Below are 25,604 nucleotides of genomic sequence, written 5' to 3' on the forward strand. Positions count from 1 at the left end.
TCTTTAGTTTTGATAAGAATGTCCTTTACTTGAGTTTGCTGCCTAATCCATGTGTTTCTCTTCTTATCTAACAGTCTGATTCCCAATATAATTCGTTCCATTCTTCGCTGTGTAGTTCTCAGCTTCTCTTCCATTCTTTTGGTGAATGCCCAAGTTTCACTTCCATAAGTCATGGTGGGGAGTATACAAACTGGGATACTGCTCTTCAGTATGTGACTATATTTCCTGAATGCTATCCATCCAAAATTTATTCTTCTCTTGACTTCCAGCCATTTATTATTATTACAGCTAATAACTTGTCCCAGATAAGTATATGATTCCATCTTTTCAATCACTGCTCCTTCAATCATTATTTCCCTTTCTGTGGCATACTTGTTATAATCCACAAATGCCAGGCATAATGGTGTTTTATATTCATTTGCTTTCTCCATTAGCTGCGATATTACGTGAAGGTAATCCATAGTTGAGAATCCTGTCCCAAAGCCAGCTTGCTCTTTCGGTTGATTCTCATCAAGTATTCTTTCTAATCTGTTAGTAATGACCCTTGTGAACAACTTGTAGATGTGGGATAACAAGCTAATTGGTCTATAATTTCCAATTTCTGATTTATCTCCTTTCTTATGCGGGAATGTGGGAATGTTATTTGGTTTTAGGAGCATTAGCAACTAAGGCCATATTGCTCCGGGATATGCGGTGGCCATTCCCTGACCTTTCCGCATCCTTCGTATTTGGTGGTGACGGGCTCGAACCCCGGTCTAATCAAGAAGTGTGTACTAAGTACTGTTGCTCCTTCCCACCTGGCTACGGAGGCGCCCTTTTCTTATGCAGCAAAACTATGATTGCATTATTCTACTGCTTAGGCATCAAACCCACTGTGTGATCTATTACTGCAATCTTGTCTAATGATCCTGTATCACGTCTTTAACTAGCGACTCCATTGTTTTCCCCGGAACAGAAGTTAAACTACCAGGATTATAATTATTTGTGTCACCCATTGCACCCCTTTTTGAATTGGGAATACATTTGCACATCTCCAGTCCATGGGGACCTCTTCTGAATCTAGGGATGCTCTCACAATTATGGCTAAGGGTTTGCTAATTTCCCTCGCTGCCTCCTTCAATATAACTGGATAGATTCTATCTACCACAGGTGCTTTTTAGGTTTAATTTCAACAATTTCTCCTCCACTTTGATCCCTGCTATTACAAAATCATTTAGCTAGCTGTTAGAGTTTGGTAAACTTCTTACATCCCCTTCCTTACAGAATCCCTCATGTGTGAATGTAGATGCAAAATACTCATTCAGCTTGTCAGCAATCTGAGCAGGATCATCAACAGTAGAACCAGCAACATCAAGAGGAACAATCTGATTTATCCCCTTCCTTCTAGGGTTTACATAAGTAAAGAAGTCTTCGTTGTTTTTCTTTGCATCTTTTGCCAAGATTTCTTGTAATCAGCCTTAGCTTGCCTAACCTGCTTTGTGACTTGATTACAGACTAGCTTATATCTGCCATAGGCTTCTGTGTCACCTGATAATTTATATGCATCCCACACATTTTTCTTCTCTGCCTCATTAGTTCATCTGACATCCATTTAGGTCTAAATCTTGAACAGTATTTCTTAGTTGGCTTTTCATCAACTGATGAAAAGCCTAATAGCTTCCAAGATTAATTCCTTGAAGGCTTCCCATTTAGAATTTACTGTTTTTAACATCATCAGTTGGTCCCACTATAGTCACCTTTACAAAAACAAAAACCCTCCCCTTTACCCTTGATGGTAGTTACATCTTTAAGATAATCTCACATCACTACACTGTGATCAATGCTACATAGTGGTTCCTTTATCTGCAAATTCTTAATGCATGAATAATCACTGCTGATAATCAGATCAAGATTATTACTCCCTCTGGTTGCCCCTCGAATGTGTCACACAGATATAAGGAATGCAGAATTGGAATTTTTGGAGTACGATGTGTACAGGAAGGATAGACAGGATAGGAAGGGAAGAGGGTTATGCTATTAGTTAAGAAACAAAATCTAAGGAAGTGCATCTGGTTGATATGGGTGGACAGTGTAGTGTTCTGTCAGTTTGGTGTGACATAAGCACCGGGAAAGCAAAATTGGGAGTAGGAGCGTGCTATAGTCCTAATGACTCTGATGAGTATAATGAACAGCTATACAGAGAAACAGACTGGGCCAGTAAATCAGACTGTCTTATAATGGGGGATTTTAATTTCCCACATATTAAGAGGAACTTGTGGGTTGCTCATTTGCACACTAGCAAGGCTTTTGTGGATTTAATGGATGATTGTTTTCTAGAACAGCATGTTCAGGCAACCAGAGGGAGTAATACTCTTGATCTGATTATCAGTAGTGATTCTTCATGCATTAAGAATTTGCAGATAAACAAGCCACTAGATGGCAGTCTTCACAGTGTGTTGATGTGGGATTTACTCAGAGAGGTTACTACCATCAGGAGGTAAAGGGAAGTGTTTTTGCTTGACTACGGAGGTCTGAGACAGTTTTTAGTCTATACAGTGAAACCAACTGATGATGTTACCAACAGCAAATTCTAAATGGGAAGCATTCAAAGAATTAATCTTGGAAGCTACTAGGCTTTTCATACCAAGAAAGATTGTTCAGGGTTTAGGCTTAAATGGATGTCAGATGAACTGAGGCATGTGGCAGAGAAAAAAATTCATGAGATACATATAAATTAACAGGTGACACAGAAGCCTATGGAAGATATAAGCTGGGCTGTAATCAAATCGCAAATGAGGTTAGGCAGGCAAAGGTAGATTACGAGAAATCTTTGGCAAAGGATGAAAAGAGTTCTTTATTTATGTAAACTTTAGAAGGAAGGGGGTGAATCAGATTGGTCCACTTGACAGCGATGGTTCAACTGTTTACGATCCTGCTCAGGTAGCTAACAAACTGAATGAGTATCTTGCATCTACATTTACACATGAGAAGTTATTCAAGAAGGGGAATACCAGAGGTGTATTAAACTATGGTAGTGAGTTAAATGATTTTTTAATAACTAAGAGCAAAGTGGAGGAAAAACTGTTGAAGATAAACATAAAAAATAGTTATATTAAAGTTATATTACAGTTATATTAAAGGAAGCAGCAAAGGAATTAAGCAAAATCTTAGTCATAATTATGAGTGCATCCTTGGACTCAGTGGAAGTCCTCACGGACTGGAGATGTGCAAATGTATCCCCAATTCACAAAAGGGGGATCTAAGAGTGACACAAGTAATTACAGACCTGCTAGTTTAACTTTTGCTTCAGGTAAATTAATGGAGGCACTAGTTAAAGAAGCACTCCAGGACATCTAGAACGCTTTAGTTATAGTTTGGACACAGCAGGGGCTTGTTAAGGGGAAGTCTTGTCTGACCAATTTGATTGGAAACTATGATGCAAAAAAAAATTTTGATATCACATACTTGGATCTTAGGAAAGCTTTTGATACTGTTGCACATGGAAGACTACTGTACAGATTAGAGCAGTATGGCATTAAGGGCAAAATACTGCTATGGATAAAGGGATTGTTTTGAGTGGGAGAAGAAAGAGTGGTAATTAATGGACACTGCTCTTCGTGGACTAATGTTATTAGTGGAGTCTTCCAGGGTCCACTGTTGTTTTCTGTATTTATTAATGATATTTATGATGGTATATCAGGCTTAATGTCCAAGTTTCCAGATGATATGAAGGTCAGCAGGGTTGTTAATGACACTAATGACAGTTTCTAATGACTACATCCTCTTGCAGTAGCATACTGCAAGAGGATCTAGAAACATTGAGCAGATGGGCTGAGAGGTGTCAACTGAAGTTTAACATTGACAAATGTAAGGTACTGCATATGGGTAGCAGTAACCCCAGAAAAATGTATAAACTGTGTGGCGTTACACTCAGGGTAGTGGAGAATGAAAGAGACCTGGGGGTGATTGTATAGCCAGATATGAAGTTTTCTGAACAGTGCAGGCAGGCTTCCAGAGCAGGTCATTGGGTCTTGTCAATGATATACAGGAATTTTGCTAGCAGGGATAAGGAGGCAATTATCCTCTTGTATAAAGCAATAGTCAGGCCACACCTTGAGTACTGCATACAGGTCTGGAGGCCTCATTTTAGGAAGGAGGTAGAATTGCTAGAAAGAGTACAGAGAAGGGCAACAAGATTAGTGAATGGAATAAAGGATTGCTCTTATGAAGAAAAGCTTAAGATTTGCAAATTACAGTGTCTGGTGACTAGATACCTGTGAGGTGATCTGATTGAGGTATATAAGGCCTTGAATGGTTTGAGCAAGCTCAATGCTGATGGAATTCAGCCTCTTGTCCAGATTAATTGGCTGAGGGGACATAAATTCAAATTGAGGAAAGACATTTGTAGAATAGATGTGCAGAAGTTTGCCTTTAGCCAGCATGTGGTTGATTGCTGGAACAAACTTTCATCTGTTGTTGTAGAAGTTGACAGCTTAAATAAATTGAAGGCAGAACTATACACACATTTGGAGTGAATGGATGGGTGAAATGGGAAGGTTTTTTTTTTTTTTTGGATGATGCTGTATAAGCTTTCTTTCTTGAATCAGATGCCTCTACTAATGCTAATGTTATATTGCTTTTCTCACCTCTTTTTCAAATAAACTTGGCAGAGGTTGACAGTGTTCTATCAGTCTGATTTATACACTTAACCAAAGACAGCAAATGTGTATAGATGTTTATCACAGTGATGATGTATGATTTCATCAGTATGAATTGCTATACCTACTTTTGCATTTCCTTCTATGCACCGCACACTGTCTTTATGCTTATTTGTTTGAAAATGCCTGATTATGTCTTGTTTTCAACGACTTGAAATTGAACAATCACACCTACATACCGCATACTACTGAAACATGTTTTGCAGATTTTACAATACATGGAAAACCTTCCACATACGTCTTCTGAAATTTTATATCATATTTCTTTGGCATTTTATTGATAGACAGTGTTAATTAGCTTGGCACCACAGAAGTACGGAGAAATGGCTGCACAATGTTGAGAACAAGGCTATTATCCAATTTTATATTTTGCAATGCAGACTAACACACCTGACCATTACATTAACAAAAATAAGCAAATAACAGTTGTAGCTGTTAACTGCTTAAAATAATGTTGTTTGTAATTAGGAAAAAAAAAAAAAAAAAAAAAAAATGTTAACATTCAGAGAGAATTGAAGGATAACTACCCAAGGTTATGCATAACTGATAAATATTCTAAATTTGTATTAACTCATATAAGTATATATAGTGACAGATCATTTTAATGTAGTGGAGGATGAGTTAAAAGAAATTATGCAAACGGGGATTTAAGCTGCAACCTAAATTGAGTTAAAAAGTATTTGTACACAGATTTACTAGTTTTTCCACAAAGTAGCCTGCAAAGAAACCAAGGATTGCATTATGGAGGCAGCAAGAGATAATTTGCATTACTATTGCAAGGTAAACATATACTGTACAACATTACAAAATAGGATTACAAAAAATATGAAAGAATTGATAAAAAAAAAAAAAAAAAAATTGCTATAATGAATATTGATAAAGTGGCATACAATTTTGGTTGAAGAGGCAAACAAATTTACCTCTAAACATTAATGCAGTATATACCCAGCCCGATATAACAGCAAAAACCTTTGGTTGTGCAAAAAAGGATAAATACATGTATCAGGTATAACAACAAAAAAATACCTGTAATTTTTTTACTGGATACCAAATGTTCCATAACAGGAGCTTAATGGAATTCATAGCATCGTGTAAGGTAGTTACATAAAAGCAGCCAGTAAATGGCTTGAATAAAAATTGTTAGTAACGTTACAAATAATGTCTAACATAAAATTCACTGGTAACAATAGTACAACAGTTTAGTTCTAGAGCACATAAAAAATCTATTTTCCAGCATAACATAATTTATATGGCCTTAAATATTACTATGAGCAATTTCATGACATTATAGGTTGTAGCAGCAGTTATTGGAATAATCCAATTGCACTATGTTTATTTCATAACTAATGTCTTACATTCACATATTATTCTTTGAATAATATGTGAAATATGTAAAATTGGGAGGCCTAAAATTCTTCTTCATAGCATCGACAAAAGAAAACTCAAGTTTTTTGGACATATAGTAAGAAGGGAAAACTTTCTGTTGAAGAATAAAATGGAAGGAAAAATAGAGAGGAAGAGATGCAGAGGAAGACCTGCAACTAGGTGGAAGGATAGGATCAGTGAACTTCTGGGCAAGACACTTTGCGATGCTGCTCGTAGAGCACATGATCAATGCAGTTGGAGGGATTTGTTGGTGGCCACAACAGCTCCTCAGGGAGCCATGTGACTGGAAGAAAGAAGATGTAATACACTATTTAATTTCTTTGCTTTCAGACATGACTTCTGCACTGAAAACCAACTTTCTTCAAAATTATTTAAAAACAATTTAAATTCATCAAAATGCACAAAATATGGTGGAAAGATAATTAAATTTGTGAAATTTGAATTAAGTACTTATTTTTTAGCTGATATGGCCCACATGGTTTTTGTCACTTTTGTCTCATTGCACTGTAACAGAAAAACACTTGCCTGGACTATAAAATACTAACAATCCAAAATTTAATAGTAAATACTCTAATATAAAAATTAGCAAACTTTATAAGTTCACAGGAGCAGTTAACTTTACCTTAATAAATTAGCTACTTTATCACATAGAGCAGTGTCTTCCAATTTCACCATACCTGATAAAATTCAGTCAAAGTTACTTTCCATGAGAAAACCTTTTCATCAGCATTTATGACCTTTTTAACAAGTAATTTGGATATAATAAGAATCCATTAATAATGAATATTATGAATATTTTGGCTGATTTTTCTCAGCTCTTGTTTTAGTGGAATTTCACTGTATTATGAAATGCAAAAACTGATGGTTCAACAAAAAAGTTTAGTTGGAGAGGCGGGAAGAAGAGTTAAAATTATAATATTATTATTATAATAAAGAAATTAATTTAAGAGAATATTTAAGCAATTTAGATTATTTAAATTATATTTTTATTCTTTAAATAGAAAAAAAAAAAAAAAAAATTTGAATTATCAAATGGCTCCTGTGATTGTTTCCAATCATTGTTGTCTTCTAACCTAATGAAGTAGTAGTAGTAGTAGTAGTAGTAGTGGCACTTGATGCAAGAAAGCAAGTGTAGGAGCTTATGCAGCATCAGCCAAAAAAAAAAAAAAAATAAATAAAAAAAATAAAAAAATCACACCATACCCTCCAAATGCCTGTCCAGTTCCTCCTTAAATTTATTTAACCTATCAACTTCCACAACGACAGATGGTGGAAGTTTGTTCCAGCAATTAACCACCCGCTGGCTAAAGGCAAATTTCCGCACATCTATTCTACATCTATCCTTTCTTAATTTGAACTTATGTCCCCGTAGGTTCGTATTCTGAACAAGTGGGAGGATCCCATCAGAATTCAGCGTGCTCAACCCATTCAAGGCCTTATAGACCTCAATCAGATCACCGCGCAGGTGCCTAGTCTCCAGCCACTGCAATTTGCAGAACTTAAGCCTCTCTTGGTAAGAGGATCCCTTCATTCCCCTCACCAATCGTGTTGCTCTTCTCTGTACACGCTCAAGCAAATCTACATCCTTCCTAAAATGAGGCCTCCAGACCTGTACGCAGTACTCAAGGCGTGGCCTGACCATTGCCTTATACAGAGGGACAATCACCTCCTTTTCCCTGCTAGCAAAATTCCTATATATCATTGACAAAACCCCATGACCTGCCCTAGCAGCCTGTCTACATTGCTCAGAAAACTTCATATCTGACTGCACAATTACTCCCAGGTCTTTTTCATTCTCTACCACCTTAAGTGTAGTACCACACAGTTGGTACGTTTCTCTGGGGTTACTTCTACCCATATGCAGTACTTTGCATTTGTCAAGGTTAAACTTCAGTTGCCACTTCTTAGCCCATCTGCCCAAATTATCTAGATCCTGTTGCACACTGCCATTACTGTCATTAACAACCCTGCCAACCTTCGTGTCATCTGCAAACTTCGACATTAAGCCTGATATACCTTCATCCATATCATTGATAAATATACAAAACAACAGTGGACCCAACACCGAACCCTGTGGGACTCCACTAATAACATTAGTCCACGAAGAGCAGCACCCATTGATTACCACCCTCTGTCTTCTCCCACTTAACCATCCTTTTATCCATTGTAGCAACTTACCCTTAATACCATTCTGCTCCAATTTGTACAGTAGTCTTCCATGCGCAACAGTGTCAAAAGCTTTCCTGAAATCCAAGTATATGATATCAAAATTATTTTTTGCATCCAGTTCCTTTGTGACCACATCATAATAACCAATCAAATTTGTCAGACAAGACTTTCCCTTAACAAACCCATGCTGTGTCTGAATTATTGCTGCAGTCTTGTCTAGATGATCCTGCAATGCATCTTTAACCAGTGACTCCATTATTTTACCCAGAACAGAAGTTAAACTAACTGGTCTGTAATTACTCGTGTCACCCTTCGAACCTCCTTTGTGAATTGGGGATACATTTGCACATCTCCAGTCCTTGGGAACCTCCCCTGAATCCAAGGATGCTCTCATAATTATGGCTAAGGGTTTGCTTAGTTGCTTTGCCGCCTCCTTTAATATAACTGGATAGATCCCATCCACCCCAGGTGCCTTTCTTATGTTTAACTTCAACAATTTCTCCTCCACTTTGCTCTCAGTTATTACAAAATCATTAAGCACACTACTACAATTTGATAACCTTCTTCCATTTTCAAACTGTAATAATTCCTCACGTGTGAATGTAGATGCAAAATACTCATTCAGTTTGTTTGCTATCTGAGCAGGATCATCAACAGTCGAACCATCGATGTCAAGTGGACCAATCATATTCATCCCCTTCCTTTTAGAGTTTATATAAGTAAAGAAATCCTTGCTGTTTTTCTTAGCATCTTTTGCCAAAGATTTCTCGTAATCCGCCTTTGCCTGCCGAACCTCCTTTGTGACCTGATTACAGACTAGCTTATATCTGCTACAGGCTTCTGCGTCGCCTGATAATTTATATGCATCCCATGCATTTTTCTTCTCTGTCACGAGTCTCATTAGTTCATTTGATAACCATTTAGGCCTAAACCTTGAACAATATTTCTTCATCGGTATGAAAAGTCTAGTAGCTTCCACGATTAATTCCTTGAATGCTTCCCACTTAGAATTTACTGTTTGTAACATCGTCAGTTGATCCCACTGTACAGAATTTAAAAACTGTCTGAGACCACTGTACTCCCCTTTACGGAAGCAAAAACCCTTTCCTTTACCCCTGACGGTAGTTAGCTCTTTGAGTAAATCCCACTTCAGCACACTGTGATCACTGCCACCTAGTGGTTCCTTTATCTGCAAATTCTTAATACACGAATGATCACTGCTGATAACCAGATCAAGAGTATTACTTTCTCTGGTTGCCTCTCGAACATGCTGCTGCAGAAAACAATCATCCAATAAATCCACAAAAGTCTGACTAGTGTGTGAGTGACCAACCCACAAGTTCCAGTCAATATCTGGGAAGTTAAAATCCCCCATTATAAGACATTCTGATTTACTGGCCCACTCTATTTCTCTGTACAATTGTTCATTGTACTCATTCGAGTCATTAGGCCTATAACACACTCCTACTCTTATTTTTGCTTTCGCAGTGCTTATGTTACACCAAACTGACTCAACAGTGCACTGTCCATCTATATCAACTGGATGCACTTCTTTTGATTTTATGTTTTTCTTAATTAACAGCATAACACCTCCTCCCTTTCTGTCCTGTCTATCCTTTCTGTACACACTGTACTCCCCAAATTCCAGTTCTGCATTCCTTATATCTTTGTGACACCACGTCTCTGCTATCCCAACAATATCCGCCTTTGATGTCTTGACCAACACTTCAAATTCATCAAATTTATTTACTATACTTCTAGCATTGGTATACATGCAAGCATACATGCTCCTATGCCTATTCCTTGTTACCCTAACACATCCCATATACCCAACTATTCCAGGATGACTGCCATCCGTCCCTGAAACCCCCAACACCCCTCGCTCCAGGTCGCTTCTTATTCTAATAGAAGTTGTGCAAGAATCACCTTCACCTCTGCCTGCGGTTACTGTTAAACTATTAGTCTTTGTATCCCCCCAAGCTAGCAGTTTTCCGACCCACCTAACACTGCCTCGATAGCATCAGCAAATATTCTTGCACCCTTTCTATTTAAGTGTATCCCATCCCTGTAGAAGCAGTCTCTCCTGTTAACAAGTACAGTCCAGGCTGAAAAAAATTCTACCCCTTGAGCCTTGCACAATCTTTCCAGGGCCGAATTGATCGACAAGGCTCTCATCATATACTCCCTCCTATCGTGTCTGGGCAGAATTGCAGACACTTTCAAATGCAACCCTAATTCTAAGTAAATATGACAGCATTGCTTAGATTATTACAAGGCCATACTTAAATGTATTTATTTAATAAATACAAACAGTATTAGTTCGATTGAAGAAAAGAAGTTTAGTCATAAGAAAGCATAAAAATAACGTTAAAAAAATATTAATAAATTTTAAAACTATCTACTTACAGAACAGTTATCACTGCAAAGTTTCTGTAAATAAAGTATTTCTTCTCTTCTGTATGGAATTATCTTTTATAGTAACTGGAGAAGCATTCTGAAGGCACATCAAGTCAACATGCTCACGAGATACCGAAGGCACAAACAGGAATGGGATGTGACTGACTCTACCACTATTCCAGCACTGTATGAAAAAAATTCATTCATTGACCCTACGTTAACTTTCATATACCATATAACTGTAAAAGAGTTCTGATTTAGGTTGTGATATTCATATTGCAATACAACTAAATCTTATCTTTCTTACACCAAACTTAACATGGTAAGAATTCTGGATACTTTCATCAGTTAACCATCATAATAGTATATTTCTAATATTCACTGTGGGATGTCCATAAAATCCATGGAAACATCAGGCCTAATTAGCCTTTCAAAGCAGGCTGTGAAAGGCTCAATAGTCTGATAATTTTTTCCTGGCCAGGTAGCAGCAGTGGCTCACATTTCACAAGTTTGCTAATTATTCCCTTATTAATAAAAGTCTGGTGAAAAAATCTGTTTATCTGTGTGGTAAACACAGATAAACCTGCTTTAATTTGTGAAAAATGTCCATGGCACATTCTTTTAGTTTCACAAATAATTTAATCAGTCTCTTTTTCCACTAATATATCCTACATGATCATCTAGGATATATTAGTGGAAAAAACATTGATCATGTTTCGTAATTACGAAACACGATCAATGTGCTTACAAAACATGATCGTAAGCACATTGATCGAAACATGATCAATGTGATTACGAAACCTGATCAATGTGCATTTTAGTAATACTATTATATTACTAGTAAAATGCACACTGATTGCTTTTCATAATGCAATTATATTATATTACTAGTAAAATGCACACTGATTGCTTTTAAAATATAAACAAGCAGTTTATATTTTAAAAGCAGTTCATTTCAACTTTGTTTTGAAGTTGTGCAAAAAATTAGTGGAAAATAGATTGATCAAATTATTTGTGAAACTAAAAGAATGTGCCATGGACATTTTTCACAAATTAAAGCAAGTTTATCTGTTTACAAGGATGATGCAATGCTGAGCTTGTGTTTTTGATCAGGCCAAAGAGCGTACAAGAAAGAATGAATGTAATGTGTGATGCAGGAGGCAATCAAATTGCTTACGACCAAAAAACACAGTCAAAATGCCAACAAGAAATAATGAAGAAGGTGTCAAACTACTGGCATGGTCAAAGCAACTGGTAAGAATGTCAAAAGGATTAAACTAAAGAGTATATAATAGCTTAAAATATCAACTGCAACAAATGATAATATATTGTCATTATATAAAGAAAAAAAAATGATAATACATTGTCATATAAAGTTGCTCATCCTATCCTCATTCATCTGATAATGTATTTATAAGTCACTACCATTGCTAGGCTAATGATATAGTTTTAAATTAATTTTAGTATTTGAAATATGCCTGTAATGAAATTGAGTCTGAACTGGGGCAACAACTTGAAAATAGCTTACCTACTTTGAAATACCACTGAAACCAACAAAGGTAAACACTGGGGGAAGGGGGATGTAAAAATTTTTCTACTGTACAGTATTGTTACACAAGATATGCCACCTTTATACATTTTTATCCACTTCCTCAAGAACTGTATGGAGACCCAATCATGGGCAACTCATGTTAACTGCTGTTTATCTGGCATAAAGTAATGACTTAATTAACAAACTTTTTAGCAATTCAGAAAGCATTCCTGTTGATTTGGTAGGACTGGTCAATTAGGCGACAATTCAAATGTATGATGTTTGGTCTCTTATGACTGTGATTATTACAGTTTATGCATCATACAAATTTTTTTGTTGATTTTTTATGGAGAAGAACATCATTAGCAGAGTATAGAATTATTCTCTTTTGATGAAACTGTCATTTTAACTTGCAGAAATGTAGAAAAGAATTTCAGGTTGTATGTGGAGATGCAATGTTTGTCAGTGTCATCATTATCATCAGCCATTTTCAATCCACTGCAGGATGAAGGCCTCTCCAGTAACTTTCCAGTTCCTTCTGTTTTGTGCAATGGCCATCCATTTACTGCCCATGAACTCTTGAATTTCATCTGTCCATCTCCGTTGTCATAAATAACGAAACAAAATTTGTCCTGCGGTGCGACGGAACACAACAATTGACGTGACGCACTAAATCAAACTAAACATCTGGTCTCTTTTTTTTTCGTTTTGAGCGGTAGGTGTGAAGACAGCGGGGTTGCAAGATAATAGGTACACTAATCTCTCAATGATGACTTATAACGCCGGTTCTTATTGCTCATTTACGACTTGCAAAATATCTGTTTATACCTATTGTAGTTATTACTTGAATCAAATTCTAATTCCACGAGAGAAAAAAGAATCTTCCGGATCCTGGACAGGATCGGATGAGGGTTATACCTCACCGATATTAGAGCCTGTAATACGCTCAATGAATCACAATAGATCATATACCTCTCGTAGTCGCAATTTTTAATGTGATCTTGGGCTGATTGTATTGCATGCAACTCTGCAGTATATATGCTAGTTTCTTGTGGGATCTTATAGGATAATGTTTTGTGAGGGATTTTTTTTTTGATTTGGTAGTTGTTGGCGCATCGGCTTCTGTGGCCATATTGCACCTCCCAAGGTTTTTGCAGTGCTTTGATCCAAGCCCGAGGCGGGAATCGAACCCGCGACCTTTGGGTTGCCGGGCAGGTACTTTACCTACTCGGCTAGCCCGGTCGGCTTTTGTGAGGGAACACAACAGCAGATCCCACATGATATTCTAACTTTGAGCCATCTGTATAGATTGGCAGAAAGTCAGAATACTGCTGTCTATGTGATGCAAAGAGTTGCTGGTAGACAGATGGCGGTGTAGTAGCCTTCTCCCAGATCTTAAGGGAGAAGTCGCAAGTTGGAAAATAAGCATGCCAGGGTGGAAAGAATTGCCTTGGTGACTGGGCAACGTTGTCTACCGTCAAGTTTAGCTCATTCAGCAGCCCTTGAATGCGAATACCAAAAGGTTTGTTGGCAGTCCGACGGGTGTTGTAGAGGTTTTCCCAGCGCAGCTCAAAAACGGATGGCCACGTGGGATGATCGGGCAGGGATTTTAATTTGAAGGCATACTGTAAGGACAACTGCTTACGTCGAAGAGACAGAGATGGTTCATTTGCTTCAACGTAAAGGCTTTGAACAGGAGATGTGCGAAATGCTCCAGTGGCTGTCTGGATGGCTTGATGGTGGATTGGATCTAACCACCGAAGTGCACTATCTCTAGCAGAACCATAGACCTGAGGCCCATAGTCGAGTTTGGAATAGACAAGTGCCCGGTAGAGACGAAGAAGGGTAGCACGATCTGCGCCCCATGAGGTTGATGAAAGGGCACGAAGGATGTTAAGCCCTTTGACACATCTTGTCCTCAGCTGACGAATATGTTGTAAAAATGTCAGCTTTTTTTTGCCCAAGCCTTAATTCTGGGTCAGGATGAAGATTACGTTTGCGAAAGAAGTGTACACAAACAGTCTTCTGTGATGAAAATCTGAACCCATTAGCCAAAGACCAAGCTGTAAGATGGTCAATGGTTTTCTGCAGTTGCCTTTCAATGACCCTCATATTGAGGACATATTGCAGTCATCAAAGTTGATGACTTTGCAAAATATAGCAAAGTCATCAACATAGAGGGCATTGTTTACAGTGGCTGGAAGTTGTTCTGCGATAGAGTTTATTTTGATTGCGAAAAGCGTGACACTTAGAACAGATCCTTGTGGGACTCTCTTCCTGAGAGAAAACTCGAGAGAGGGTGGATCCTAAACGGACTTGAAATTGGCGATTCGAAAGAAAGTTTTTAATAAAAAGAGGAAGGTTACCTCTAAGACCAAAGTTATAGAGGTCTTTTAAAATCCCAAATTGCCAGGCTGTGTCGTACGCTTTTTCAATATCAAAGAAAACTGCTACCAAATGCTCGGATTTAATAAAAGCATCACGAATGGACGTTTCCAATCGGATTAAATGATCCAGAGTGGATCGATTTCTTCGGAAGCCGCACTGAGTCCTGGAAAGCAGACCATTTGTTTCTAAATACCATACGAGGCGTGTATTAACCGTTCTTTCCAGGACTTTGCACAAACAGCTTGTCAGAGCAATAGGACGATAGTTACTTGGATTGCTAGGGTCTTTTCCTGGTTTTGGGAAAGAAAGGACGATAGCCCTTTGCCAGGAATCCGGAAATTGTTTGTGAATAAAAATTCTGTTAAACAGAATTAACAGGTGATCCTTAGATTGTGGTGAGAGGTGTTTTAGCATTTCGTAGTGGATGTCATCGGGCCCCACAGCACTTGCATGCGTGAAAGAGTGCTGCATTTAACTCTTATTATTTTATTACTAGATTACTTATTATTTATTATTATTTTATTACTAGATATCGCTACTACTAGATTCCTCGCCTCTTTCATTAGGAATTCATTCATCACTTCCTTCTCTAACTTCATCTCCAATCTCCTCTCCAGATTCATAAAACTTTTCTAATTCCTTTAGACATTTCTGAATCTGCTCTTGGCCAAGAGATTGACAGATTTTAGTAACACAATCAAACTAGCTCTGCAAAAATTATTGAAATACCTTTCCACTTATAAAGTTTCACCCAAACCAAACTAAAATGGCATGGTGCAGTATATAGTAGTGACTCCTACATATACTCAGATGTGAAGTGGTATGCACAGGTGCATATGTGCAGACATATGCACCTGGGCATTTGCACAAACCATAGGGCGATTTGAATCACAAATGTTTGTCACAAGGTAAATAAATGCAACAACTTGATTAACTGCACAAAAATTAGCTAATTTTATTGAAATTTTACTGCTTTGGTGTTTTTAGGCATAGAGCTAAAATTTAAAAGAAAAAATGTGAGCAAATAATTTTGCAATTGTGCATGCTGTAAGTTAATGGAAAGTTAGGAAATGTCAAAACTCACACTTCTGTAGTTAAAAGGGCTGCAAAACTGCAACAATTTAAAGTAGGAAAACGGTCAAAAATGGCTGTCACAGTGTTTCTGGCGTTAAGATGGAATTGTTTTTAAATCCTACTTCTCCAGGGTTCACATATTACCTGATTTTATACCTCATATATCAGATATATTCTGGTATGTGAGGTATTAAGAGGTGTAATGATAATATTATTTTCAATTTCAACTTTTTTTTTTCACAGCCTGTTCTCCCCTCACCCATTACCATATACTTTTTTTATGCCAACATGTGTGTGGTAATATGACAGAGAATAACAATGAATTGTGCTTCAGAGAGAGAGAGAATATTTTCAAATCAGCAGATAGCGGGTGCAATTTTCAGTAAAACTTTTAATAGAGAAATTAAACTACTTTTACAAGTCCCTCCAGGTCAGCACCTTATCCACTGAAATATTTATTTGTGCACTAATTACCAGTTCAAGAACAGTGGCTGTTATCCTCTTTAACATCCTAATCATATATCATTTTCAATAGTTTAGAATGACATGTTATTGTTTACTCTAAATTCTGGAACTACTTTCTACTCTACGGAATTTACTCTATATTCTGGAACTAAATAATGGAACTACTGAAGCTGAGTCAAGGTAAGGCAAGTAAGGTATAACAGGATGTATATCATTCAGGACTGGTATACATCTTGTTATACTTAAAAAGGCTGCGTGTGAGTGCATCCTCCTGTTGAACATATTAATGAGATCATCACTAGACTTCAGGGAGATCCCCTTGGGTTGCAAAAGTGCTAATGTTTCTCCAATCCAAATAGGAGATGTGAAAGGTGTGATGGGGAACTATAGACATTGAGCTTCGCTTCAGTGGTGGGAAATATCATGGAGTCTGTGATTAAGGATTCAATGTAGGATCACATCACCAGTTTGCGAAGATGTATAGTTTTGTCTGACCAATCTAGTTAGTTGTTATGAGGAACTCATATAAAATGGGTGCAAGAAAAAACTTTTCAGTAAAACTTTTGATACAGTTCCCCACAAAAGAGTATTATACAAAATCTGAAAATTGGGATTAATGACAAGATCCTTCAATGGATCAAGGGCTGACTAAAAGACAGGAGACAGAGTAGTCATAAATGGACATAACTCAGGACTTGCTACACTAGTCCCAAACAGAAGTGTTGGGAACGCTTCTGTTTCTTATTTTCCTTAATGACATCGTTGAGGGAATGGGAAGGTTGTCAAAGCGTGCTGATGATTTAACCCTTTGTGGTTCAATGTTGTGTCAGATGTGCTTTTCTGTTTTTGTCAGTTATACAGCTTGTTTCCTGCTCTTTTCTGGTGCAATTATTGAACTGCCTTCTATTTATACTTCATATAAAATCTTGATGAACTAATTGAATGCTTACAAATTATTTCAATTGTTAACAGCTGGTGGCTGTAGTTTTTCTTCATTTTTAGTGTTCACTGCCAGTTTTTCTGCCAGAAAAAAAGTGTATTTCATGATGTGGGCACCTCACAATGGCCTTTCTGATGAAGAAATTGAGAAATCGATAGACTTTTCCAATTCAGAATTTGATTTCCTTTTGTCTGATAGTGATAATATCATTTTCAATCCCAACAATATATTTTGTAGTAGTGATGAAGAAACAGATGACAATCTGTCAACTAATGCTGGCGTGGAAAATTGGGGACCAAGCAAGGTAAATGATGTTTCATTCAAACATTTTCCCTTTACTGTTTCGAACTGTGGATTTCTTTTGGCTAATTCAAGTATTACAAAAACTGAACTTGAATATTTTCAGCTGTTCTTTTTACCGATTCTTTGTTTGAGGATATATTTTGAATGAGACAAATAATTATGCCAATAAAAATCTTTCAAATAAGCTACTTCCTGATTGTTCCATATGGCCCAACTGAGATTTTGTTTCAATAGATGAATTAAAAGCTTTTTTTTTTTTTTTTTTGTATGATTATTAACATTGGACTAAATGCAAAAATTTCTATAAAGGAAAAAAGTTGAAGCAGTGGAAGAAAAGAAACAGTTTGGTATTGTGAGACAAGCTCCAGAAAACAGGATTGCATCCTGGTGAACGTTTCAAGAAATACCACACACACAAGCACACAGTTTTTATAATATTTTATCAATCAGTTTTATGTAATGATGTAAACTGGAAAATAAATACATTTTGAAGAGCTCATGTTCAGTATTCATTTCTGAGCTGCACCAGAACAGGAAGACAGCAGACATAATGCTGGACCATAAAGGATTAAAAGGTGGTTAATGACCAGAACCAGACCATTGTGCTTCAAAATGACTTAGATCAGTTGCATAAATGGTTTAAAAATGGAAACTGAAATCCAGGTTACCATTCAATCATTTTCCATGCAGCTAGGAAGGCATATGGTGTCTTTTCTATGATATACCAGACTTTCACAAGAGAAAAGGATGTCATTAACCATTTGTATAAGATGATGGTGAGACCACACCTGAAGTAAGACCTAGAACATATATAAAGAGTTTAGAGAGGGCAACTAGACACCCGAGGTGTATAAGGCCCTGGAGGGAATCAATAAAATGAACGAGGGAGTTATATTTTTACCGGGATTATTGTCGTAGATTATTGTCGTAGATATATGTCGTAGATTATTGGAATGAACTGCTTGCAACAGTGGCTGAGGTGGATATTCTGATAAAGTTGCAGATGCAGAAAAAGTTTATTTCCTTGATCATTAAGCCATTATGATACTAATACTATTTTTGTATTCAGCTTTGCATAAAGAAATTAATGTTTCTCACGTATGGTTAATGCAACTGCCACAAAAAGTTAGAATTACATAAAATATCTCAATTATTATTCATTTAATTTAGTGTTTTATTAGGTGGAAATACGCGTGGATACATATAGCTGAATTTTCATGCACTCAATTTTATAAACTTGTAAATGATATTTTTATCATCTTTGGATATTCTTCAAACCTATTTAAATTGAAATGGACATATTTCCCCCCCATCCCCAACTTTGAATTAACAAAGTTTTACTGTATTATCCTTCTCACAAACATGTACCACAATGAAACTAAAAATTTCTTACCATTTTAAATTAGAATTCTGAAATTCAGTACAATGTTAATAAGAGTACTTGAGTAAAAATTTCTGTTCAATACTGATGTTCTTATCTTGTATGGATATTTTAAATGTGCTTAAATTGAAATAAACGAATTTTGGTACCTTCATTAAAATCAATGAAGTTTTACTGTATTTTGATATCTATTACAGCAGATATAAATGATCAACATGCAAGGATATTAATACTGACAATTTCTTTAAAAAGAAGTTTACGGCAAAGAATGTTAAGTACACAGAAGATTTACATAGCAGTATTGTTTATCACTTTGTTGACAAAGTGATTAAATTTTTTCACTAAAATTTTACCAAATTCTGGTATCAACTACTTTGGTTATTGTAACTCATTTCAATGTTTTTAATAAATATTTTATTGTGAACAGTGAATATTTGATATAATAGGCATCCTGACATGCAAATTTTGAGTAGCCAATGGAAATTGATCTACCACCTTACAGAGCCACATATTATGCAAATTACACTGGTTGCAAAAAAAAAAAAAAATAAAATAAAAAAATAAATAAATAAATAAAAAAAAAATCTTTTTTTTTTTTTTTTGCTCCCTGTTAAAATACAGGGTGATGCTTGTAGATTTGACATTGCTGAATTCAAATATGGTAACCACATTGCTGTAACCCCCAACAATTTGAAGGGAGAAGGGAGAAGGGATTAATGTTCAAAGACTAAGTTTCTAGTAAAAAAAGATTTCATATATTTTAAGAAAATGTTACATACAGTACTAAATACTGAACAATGGGTCTATTAACCTCAATTCTATTTACAAAAATGTTTATCTGATCACAAAACACTTATTTTATAATTTTTTGCCTTTTTATAATCGTCCATTGGGGTCTCCCATACAAGATTCTAACAGTAGTCTGCCAACATATTTGGACTCCATTTTCCCTGGTATCTTTTTTTTTTTTTTTTTTTTCCATATGAGAAATATCTTGGTGAAACCTTTCACTATGCTCATCAGACTCTACTCCCAAGTTTTCAGGGAAAAAAGTCTAAATGGGAATGTAGGAAATGAAACTTTAATGACATGTTGCACCCCAACTCGCTGTACACTAAAATTAGCTCATCCACAATTTCACTGTAATTTCGTGATTTCTCATTGCTTAAAAAGTTCCGGCAGATGTTTTCGAATGCCTTTCAGACTTTATTTCTGTAGCATTTAATTTTTAAGTGAATTCCTCATCTTGGAATAGCAGTTTGATTTGAGGACCCACAAAAATTCCCTCTTTTATCTGGCCTCACTGATTCAAGGAAACTTTTGCCTCAAACAGGAAAATCTTTCTCTTTTTTGTCCACTGCTTTCACAAATATTTTTTTATCAAACTAGTTTGTTTTCAGTGAAGGTAAATAGATATTTGAATTATCCAGCAAAGGAGGATGTGCTACATGTTTCTTGCCTGATGTAGTTTCTGAACGATCTGGACTTTTTTTTTACCCTGTAGTGGCAATCTTTCACTTAGCTGTCCCATTTGCATAGAAAACCTGCAGTATTTAGTGCTTGTTTCACAATACCAAACTGTTTCTTCCACGGCTCAACATTTTTGCAACCCAGTCATCAAAGCTATCACTTTTAGGCTGGCACAGATATTCCATTTGTATTCTTAATAGCATTTTTTTGCAAAAAAACCTGTAGCTTCTCTATGTTTCCTACATATGAACTGCATGGGTCAATAGTATAGATGGATACTTATTTCCATTATGGAGTAAAACTGCTTTCAAACTGACACTGGAGGAATCAATGAAAAGCCTCCACTGCTCGGGGATATTCTCTCAAGGCTGAATTACTAGGATCATGGCTCCGTTGCTGAAGCCATTATCCTAGTAATTGAGCCTTGGTTTTGGAGAAGTCCAAACCTCTGACCGAATCATTCAATTCTGCCTAAATGATATGATAGATGAGGCTTTACAGTATCAAGAGTTGAAAAGTATGGTTCTGGGCTCTGCATTTTCTGGAGACTTCTTTTCCGATCCAGTCAAGTCCACAAGTTTCTGGTGGTTTTGGCACTGGCATTATATCATCACGAGGAGCTAGCTTTAGAGCAGAAGGTAAGTTGGGATACTCTACTTTATGCTTAGATTTCCCAGAAAAACAGAAATATTGGTGATGCAAAAGTAAGAATCGCTTATGTGGTCTTAAGGTTCCAGTCATATCACCAGAAAATACTAAATGGATTATGGAAAGACCGGATGGTTTTAACAAAGGGTTGCTCTCACAAAGAAAGGCTTAAGTTTTGCAAATTACAGTGTCTGGAGACTAGGCACCTGCAAAGTGATCTGATTGAGGTGTATAAAGCCTTGAATGGTTTGAGCATGCTCAATCCTGATGGGATTTTTCCTCTTGCTCAGAATAATCACCTGAGAGGGCATAAATTCAAATTGAGGAAAGGCGGTTATAGGATAGATGTGCGGAAGTTTGTCTTTAGCCAGCGGGTGGTTGATTGCTGGAACAAACTTCCATCTGTCATTGTAGAAGTTGACAGCTTAAATAGATTCAAGGCAGGACTTGACAAACATTTGGAGCAAGTGGATGGGTGAAATAAGAGGTTTTTTTTTTTTTTTTTTTGGCTGATGCTATATAAGCTTGCTTTCTTGCATCATGTGCCTTTGCTAATGCTACCTTGGAAGATCTGGACCAATATAAACTGAATAAGAACTAGACATGGCAGGTGTGCGGATTTCCTTTCTAAGTGGAATAAGAGTTATACTTCACAATGTGACTATGGTGCTGATAAACAGACTGCGCAACATATTATCCAAGACTGTGTCCTGAGAGCGTTTTGCGGAAAACCGGGAGAGTTCCTGATACTGACTCCGGCATCAATCGAATATGTTATTAATTTGGATATACAATTGTAAATATATCAGTTTTTCTTTTTAATGCTGCCTTCCTTTTTTGTTATACGTATTCATTTATGTGTATTCTTTTTTCCTTTTCCCATACGATAAATAAATACTGGAACAACAAAAGGTATTGATTTATGACTACCTTTAAGCTAGCCTGTTAATGTCCTTGAACATCAGCTACAGGAAATCTTTGGAGCCCATACTTTATCTTGATCTCTGACCTTAATCCAAAATAGAGTTTACAGGCTTTTCTCACAAGATGTGATAGTGGCTTTCACTGCAATTTTAATACCAATTCTCTGCAAATGTAGCAAAACTATCAGGCTTACATCAGCAAGAATGTAATTCATGTAATAGACATATTTCATGTATGGATGAGGTACATGCACATAAGAACACAACTAAGAAATTGTAGATTTTTATTTCTAATTTAAACACTGTTCACAATTTACACTTATGCGCACAAAAAACACTTGTTTAAAAACACTAATTCAATAAAACACTTGTTCATCATGCTCTCTGAAACAGATACACTTTTTGAAATAAGAAAATGCTTGCTTGGTGTGGAATTCATGCATATATATATACACAGGTAGAGAAGTTTCTAGAAGGCTCGCAATGTTTCTAGAGAACTCCGTCAAAACTTCCAGAAACATCATGACCTTTCTTCTGCTAGTAATCTTATTCTAGAACATTCTGGATGTTGTAGAAAGCTCCAGAAATCTGGACTATTCTAGAAAAAAAAAAAATAATAATAAAAAACATAGATAAAGTAGATGGAAAAGACAATTACACCAACTACAAGTCTTGGTTTTCAGTCATTAACCTACGATATTTGAAAACCGAGGGTGATGAGAATTTTTAAGCACATATCTGAGCTTTTGAACATACAGCAGAAAACCGTTAAAATGCAATCTGCTTATAACATGATGCAAGTATGGTTCCCATTTTTCGTCAGTTGAAATGTGTTTTTAGTCACTGAAGAGCAATATTTTGGATTCCTTGTGAACACGTGCCGATGTTTTCAGTTTAATGTGAATCTGCAATATGCATTATCCTGATTTCAGTAAGAACAATAATAAATGACTTGTAACTTTACTTATTGATTTGTATCGTAGAGGCATTTGCTGGTTTGCAAACTGGACTTAAATTTCTTGAAACAGGAAGGTAGATTCCATTTAAATTTTACAGTTTAAAATGCCTTATTGAAATTGCTAAAAAGAAACAAAAAGATGCAATGAAAGTCAACCCTTGATATAGTTTTTTTTTAAAATGAAAGACTTGAAAGTAACGACTAAAATGTGCAAAAGTTTGTTCGCTAATGTCTACTTAGTAGTTGAAAGAACACCGAGTGCATTTATGTTTTCCTATCTCTCCCAAATTTTCTACCATTTGTCAATTTCAAAACACGAATGTAACAGTCAATACAAACACGTGGAAAAGCAGTTTTTGTGACAAAAGGGGTGTGTTTATTGTGTTTATGTATATTTATTGAATATACATAAATAAATTATTGAAACAATGCAGTTGTATATATTATTCCATTATTATTCTTTGCACGATTTTTCTTAGATGTAGCATTGCAATTATCGCAAAAAAAAAAAAAAAAAAAAAAAAGGACGAGCAAAATTGATGTATGTATGAAGTTTAAATGCCAAAAAATGACTAGAATTTTCCAATGCAATCCTGCTTACATCGCAATGCGATTTTTTGGACCCTGAGCATTGCATTATAATGGGTTTCACCTGTATTTCTTATGAGAATGTGTCAAAATTATTTTGGGAGGAAACTGATGCTGACCAGTGTTATTCATTCCATTTTTTTTGGCTTCCGCAGTGGGACAGCCACATTTCTGGTACTCAGGATGGCAAGTCATTTTCGTTTAGATGATTCTTTGAGATGGTTGACCATTTCACTTGAAGCCAGGCAGTCACATATGGAAGTGGCACGTTGGCTTAATGTGTCACACCATGTTACCTCTGCACTATGGAAGCAGTTTCAGGAGACAGGAAGCATTACAAGAAGAGCTGGCCAAGGTCACCCAAGGGCTATGTCAACTTGAATAGACTGTAATCTGGCTCTAACAGCAAGATGGAACCCTACAATGTCATCAACTGTTCTTTTGAAGTTGCTGTGGCCACAGGTGAAAACATTTCCAACATGACTGCTAAAAAAAAAAAAAAGTAAACTGCAGCCATTATCAACCCACTGCAGGATGGAAGTCTCCTCAACGATTTATGCCGAGGGAAATGGACCATAATCTGCCACGCTGGTCCAGTGCGGGTTGACAGATCGACCGTATTTAGCAGTCAGGGGCTTTAACTCCGGTCTACTCAAAGAGCGTATGCTACTGCACTCCTGCTCCTGACCACTCGGCTACAGAGGGCTAAGAAGGCTCAATTCAAGAGGACTCTATTAAAGGAAGCCAATGGTTTGTATCCCATTAACTCCAAACCATTGAAATTGGTGCCATGAACATGTGATCTGGAGCCCTAACAAATGAGATACAGTTCTGTTCTTTGATGAGTCCCATTTTAGCCTACAAACAGATTCCATATGTTATTTCATCTGGAGACGAGAAATGCAGTATCATCTCTCCAATATCAGGGAAAGGGACACTTATGGTTGAGGCGATGTTCTTGTGTGTGGCGGAATAATGATCAACGGCTGCACCCCTCTACGTTTTTGATGGGGGTACCATAACTGTGGTACCAAGAACAGATCCATGAACTCTATGTGCAACTTTTTAGGGGTGCGGTTGGTCCAAATTTTCTTTTCATGCACGACAATGCCACTGCACATAGAGCTTAAGTAGTGGAGGAATATCTTGAAACTGAAGATATCCAACGATCGCCATGGCCAGTATCATCACTAGACTTAAATCCAATTGAACACGTGTGGAACACCATTGGGTGTCACATTGCATGCCAACAACAAACTCAATGGTCACTTGGTGAGCTAAGGTCTGGACTGGTGGAAGAATGGGATTTGTTGCCACAGAATCTTATAGACATCCTTATATTGAGCATGCTTCACCGCTGTCAGGCCTGTTTAGCCGTTGGAGAGGATCATACGCCATACTGATGTCATGTGACCATATTTTCAAGCTTCTTGTATTGACTTCTGTAATGTGACCTTTTTGGTAATTCTTATACAACCCCTATAAATATCCTTTATACCTGTCCAAAGTTTCTCACTATCTCCTCATTTCATTGCTATTCTATTACACACAACATCAAATTTTGTCCTACTTCATCACAAGCTGCACGAGTTATACCATGTTTTCTATGTGTTCTATTAATTTTGTCAAGGAGTGTATATTCTAGTTCATATAGTTTTATAGTGTGTAATGTCTGTACAAGTATGAGTATGTTCACAGGCCAAACTGCATGTTCTCCAAGTTGAAAAACCCTTCCTACCAAGCATGTTTTTGTCTGTCTGTGATTCACTACAATCCTGATTGAAAGACCTTAGAATTCTTCCATTCTTTAACAGAATTTGAACCAGACAAAATGTGATATTAAGTGGCAAGCCTACTGTACTATTACAGAGAACAATAACAGTGATGTTGCCAACCGGGCTAGCCGGGTGGGTGTCGTGCCTGCCTGGCAACCCAAAGGTCGCGGGTTCGAATCCCGCCTCAGGCTTGGATCACAGCACTGCAAAAACCTTGGGAGGTGCATTATGGCCACAGAAGCCGATGCACCAACAACTTACTAAAAAAAAAAAAAAAAATAACAGTGATGACCATTACTAATGCACCTGTTGCGGATCTTCTGAATAAACTAGAAAATGATCACTTTGTTAAATTTACTGTTGAACAATGCTGCCATTCCATTAGTGGCTCTTATAATAGAATGGAGATAATTTAAACACAGCAGTACATTGCTTCGAGTGCCACAAAGTCTCATCAGCAGACAAATCAATTTCAAGAATATTATGAAGGTGATTACGACTTTTGCCTTTA

The 25,604-nt window shown here is 36.7% G+C and overlaps 1 protein-coding gene across 2 annotated transcripts in view; it reads right to left on the reverse strand.

Moving 5' to 3' along the window:
* LOC150091234 (aladin-like) overlaps positions 1-25,604 on the reverse strand; it is a 343,291-nt gene that overhangs the window by 17,350 nt on the left and 300,337 nt on the right. For both annotated transcript variants that reach the window (XM_090374811.1, XM_090374804.1), the window contains one exon: positions 10,659-10,833. In XM_090374811.1, the coding sequence (XP_090230937.1) occupies positions 10,669-10,833 (165 nt within the window). In that variant the 3' untranslated portion in view covers positions 10,659-10,668. The remainder of the gene's footprint in view (positions 1-10,658; positions 10,834-25,604) is intronic.

Source organism: Mastigoproctus giganteus, chromosome 1 (genome assembly GCF_048544385.1).
Source record: "Mastigoproctus giganteus isolate SK-2022 chromosome 1, ASM4854438v1, whole genome shotgun sequence".
NCBI lineage: Eukaryota > Metazoa > Arthropoda > Arachnida > Uropygi > Thelyphonidae > Mastigoproctus > Mastigoproctus giganteus.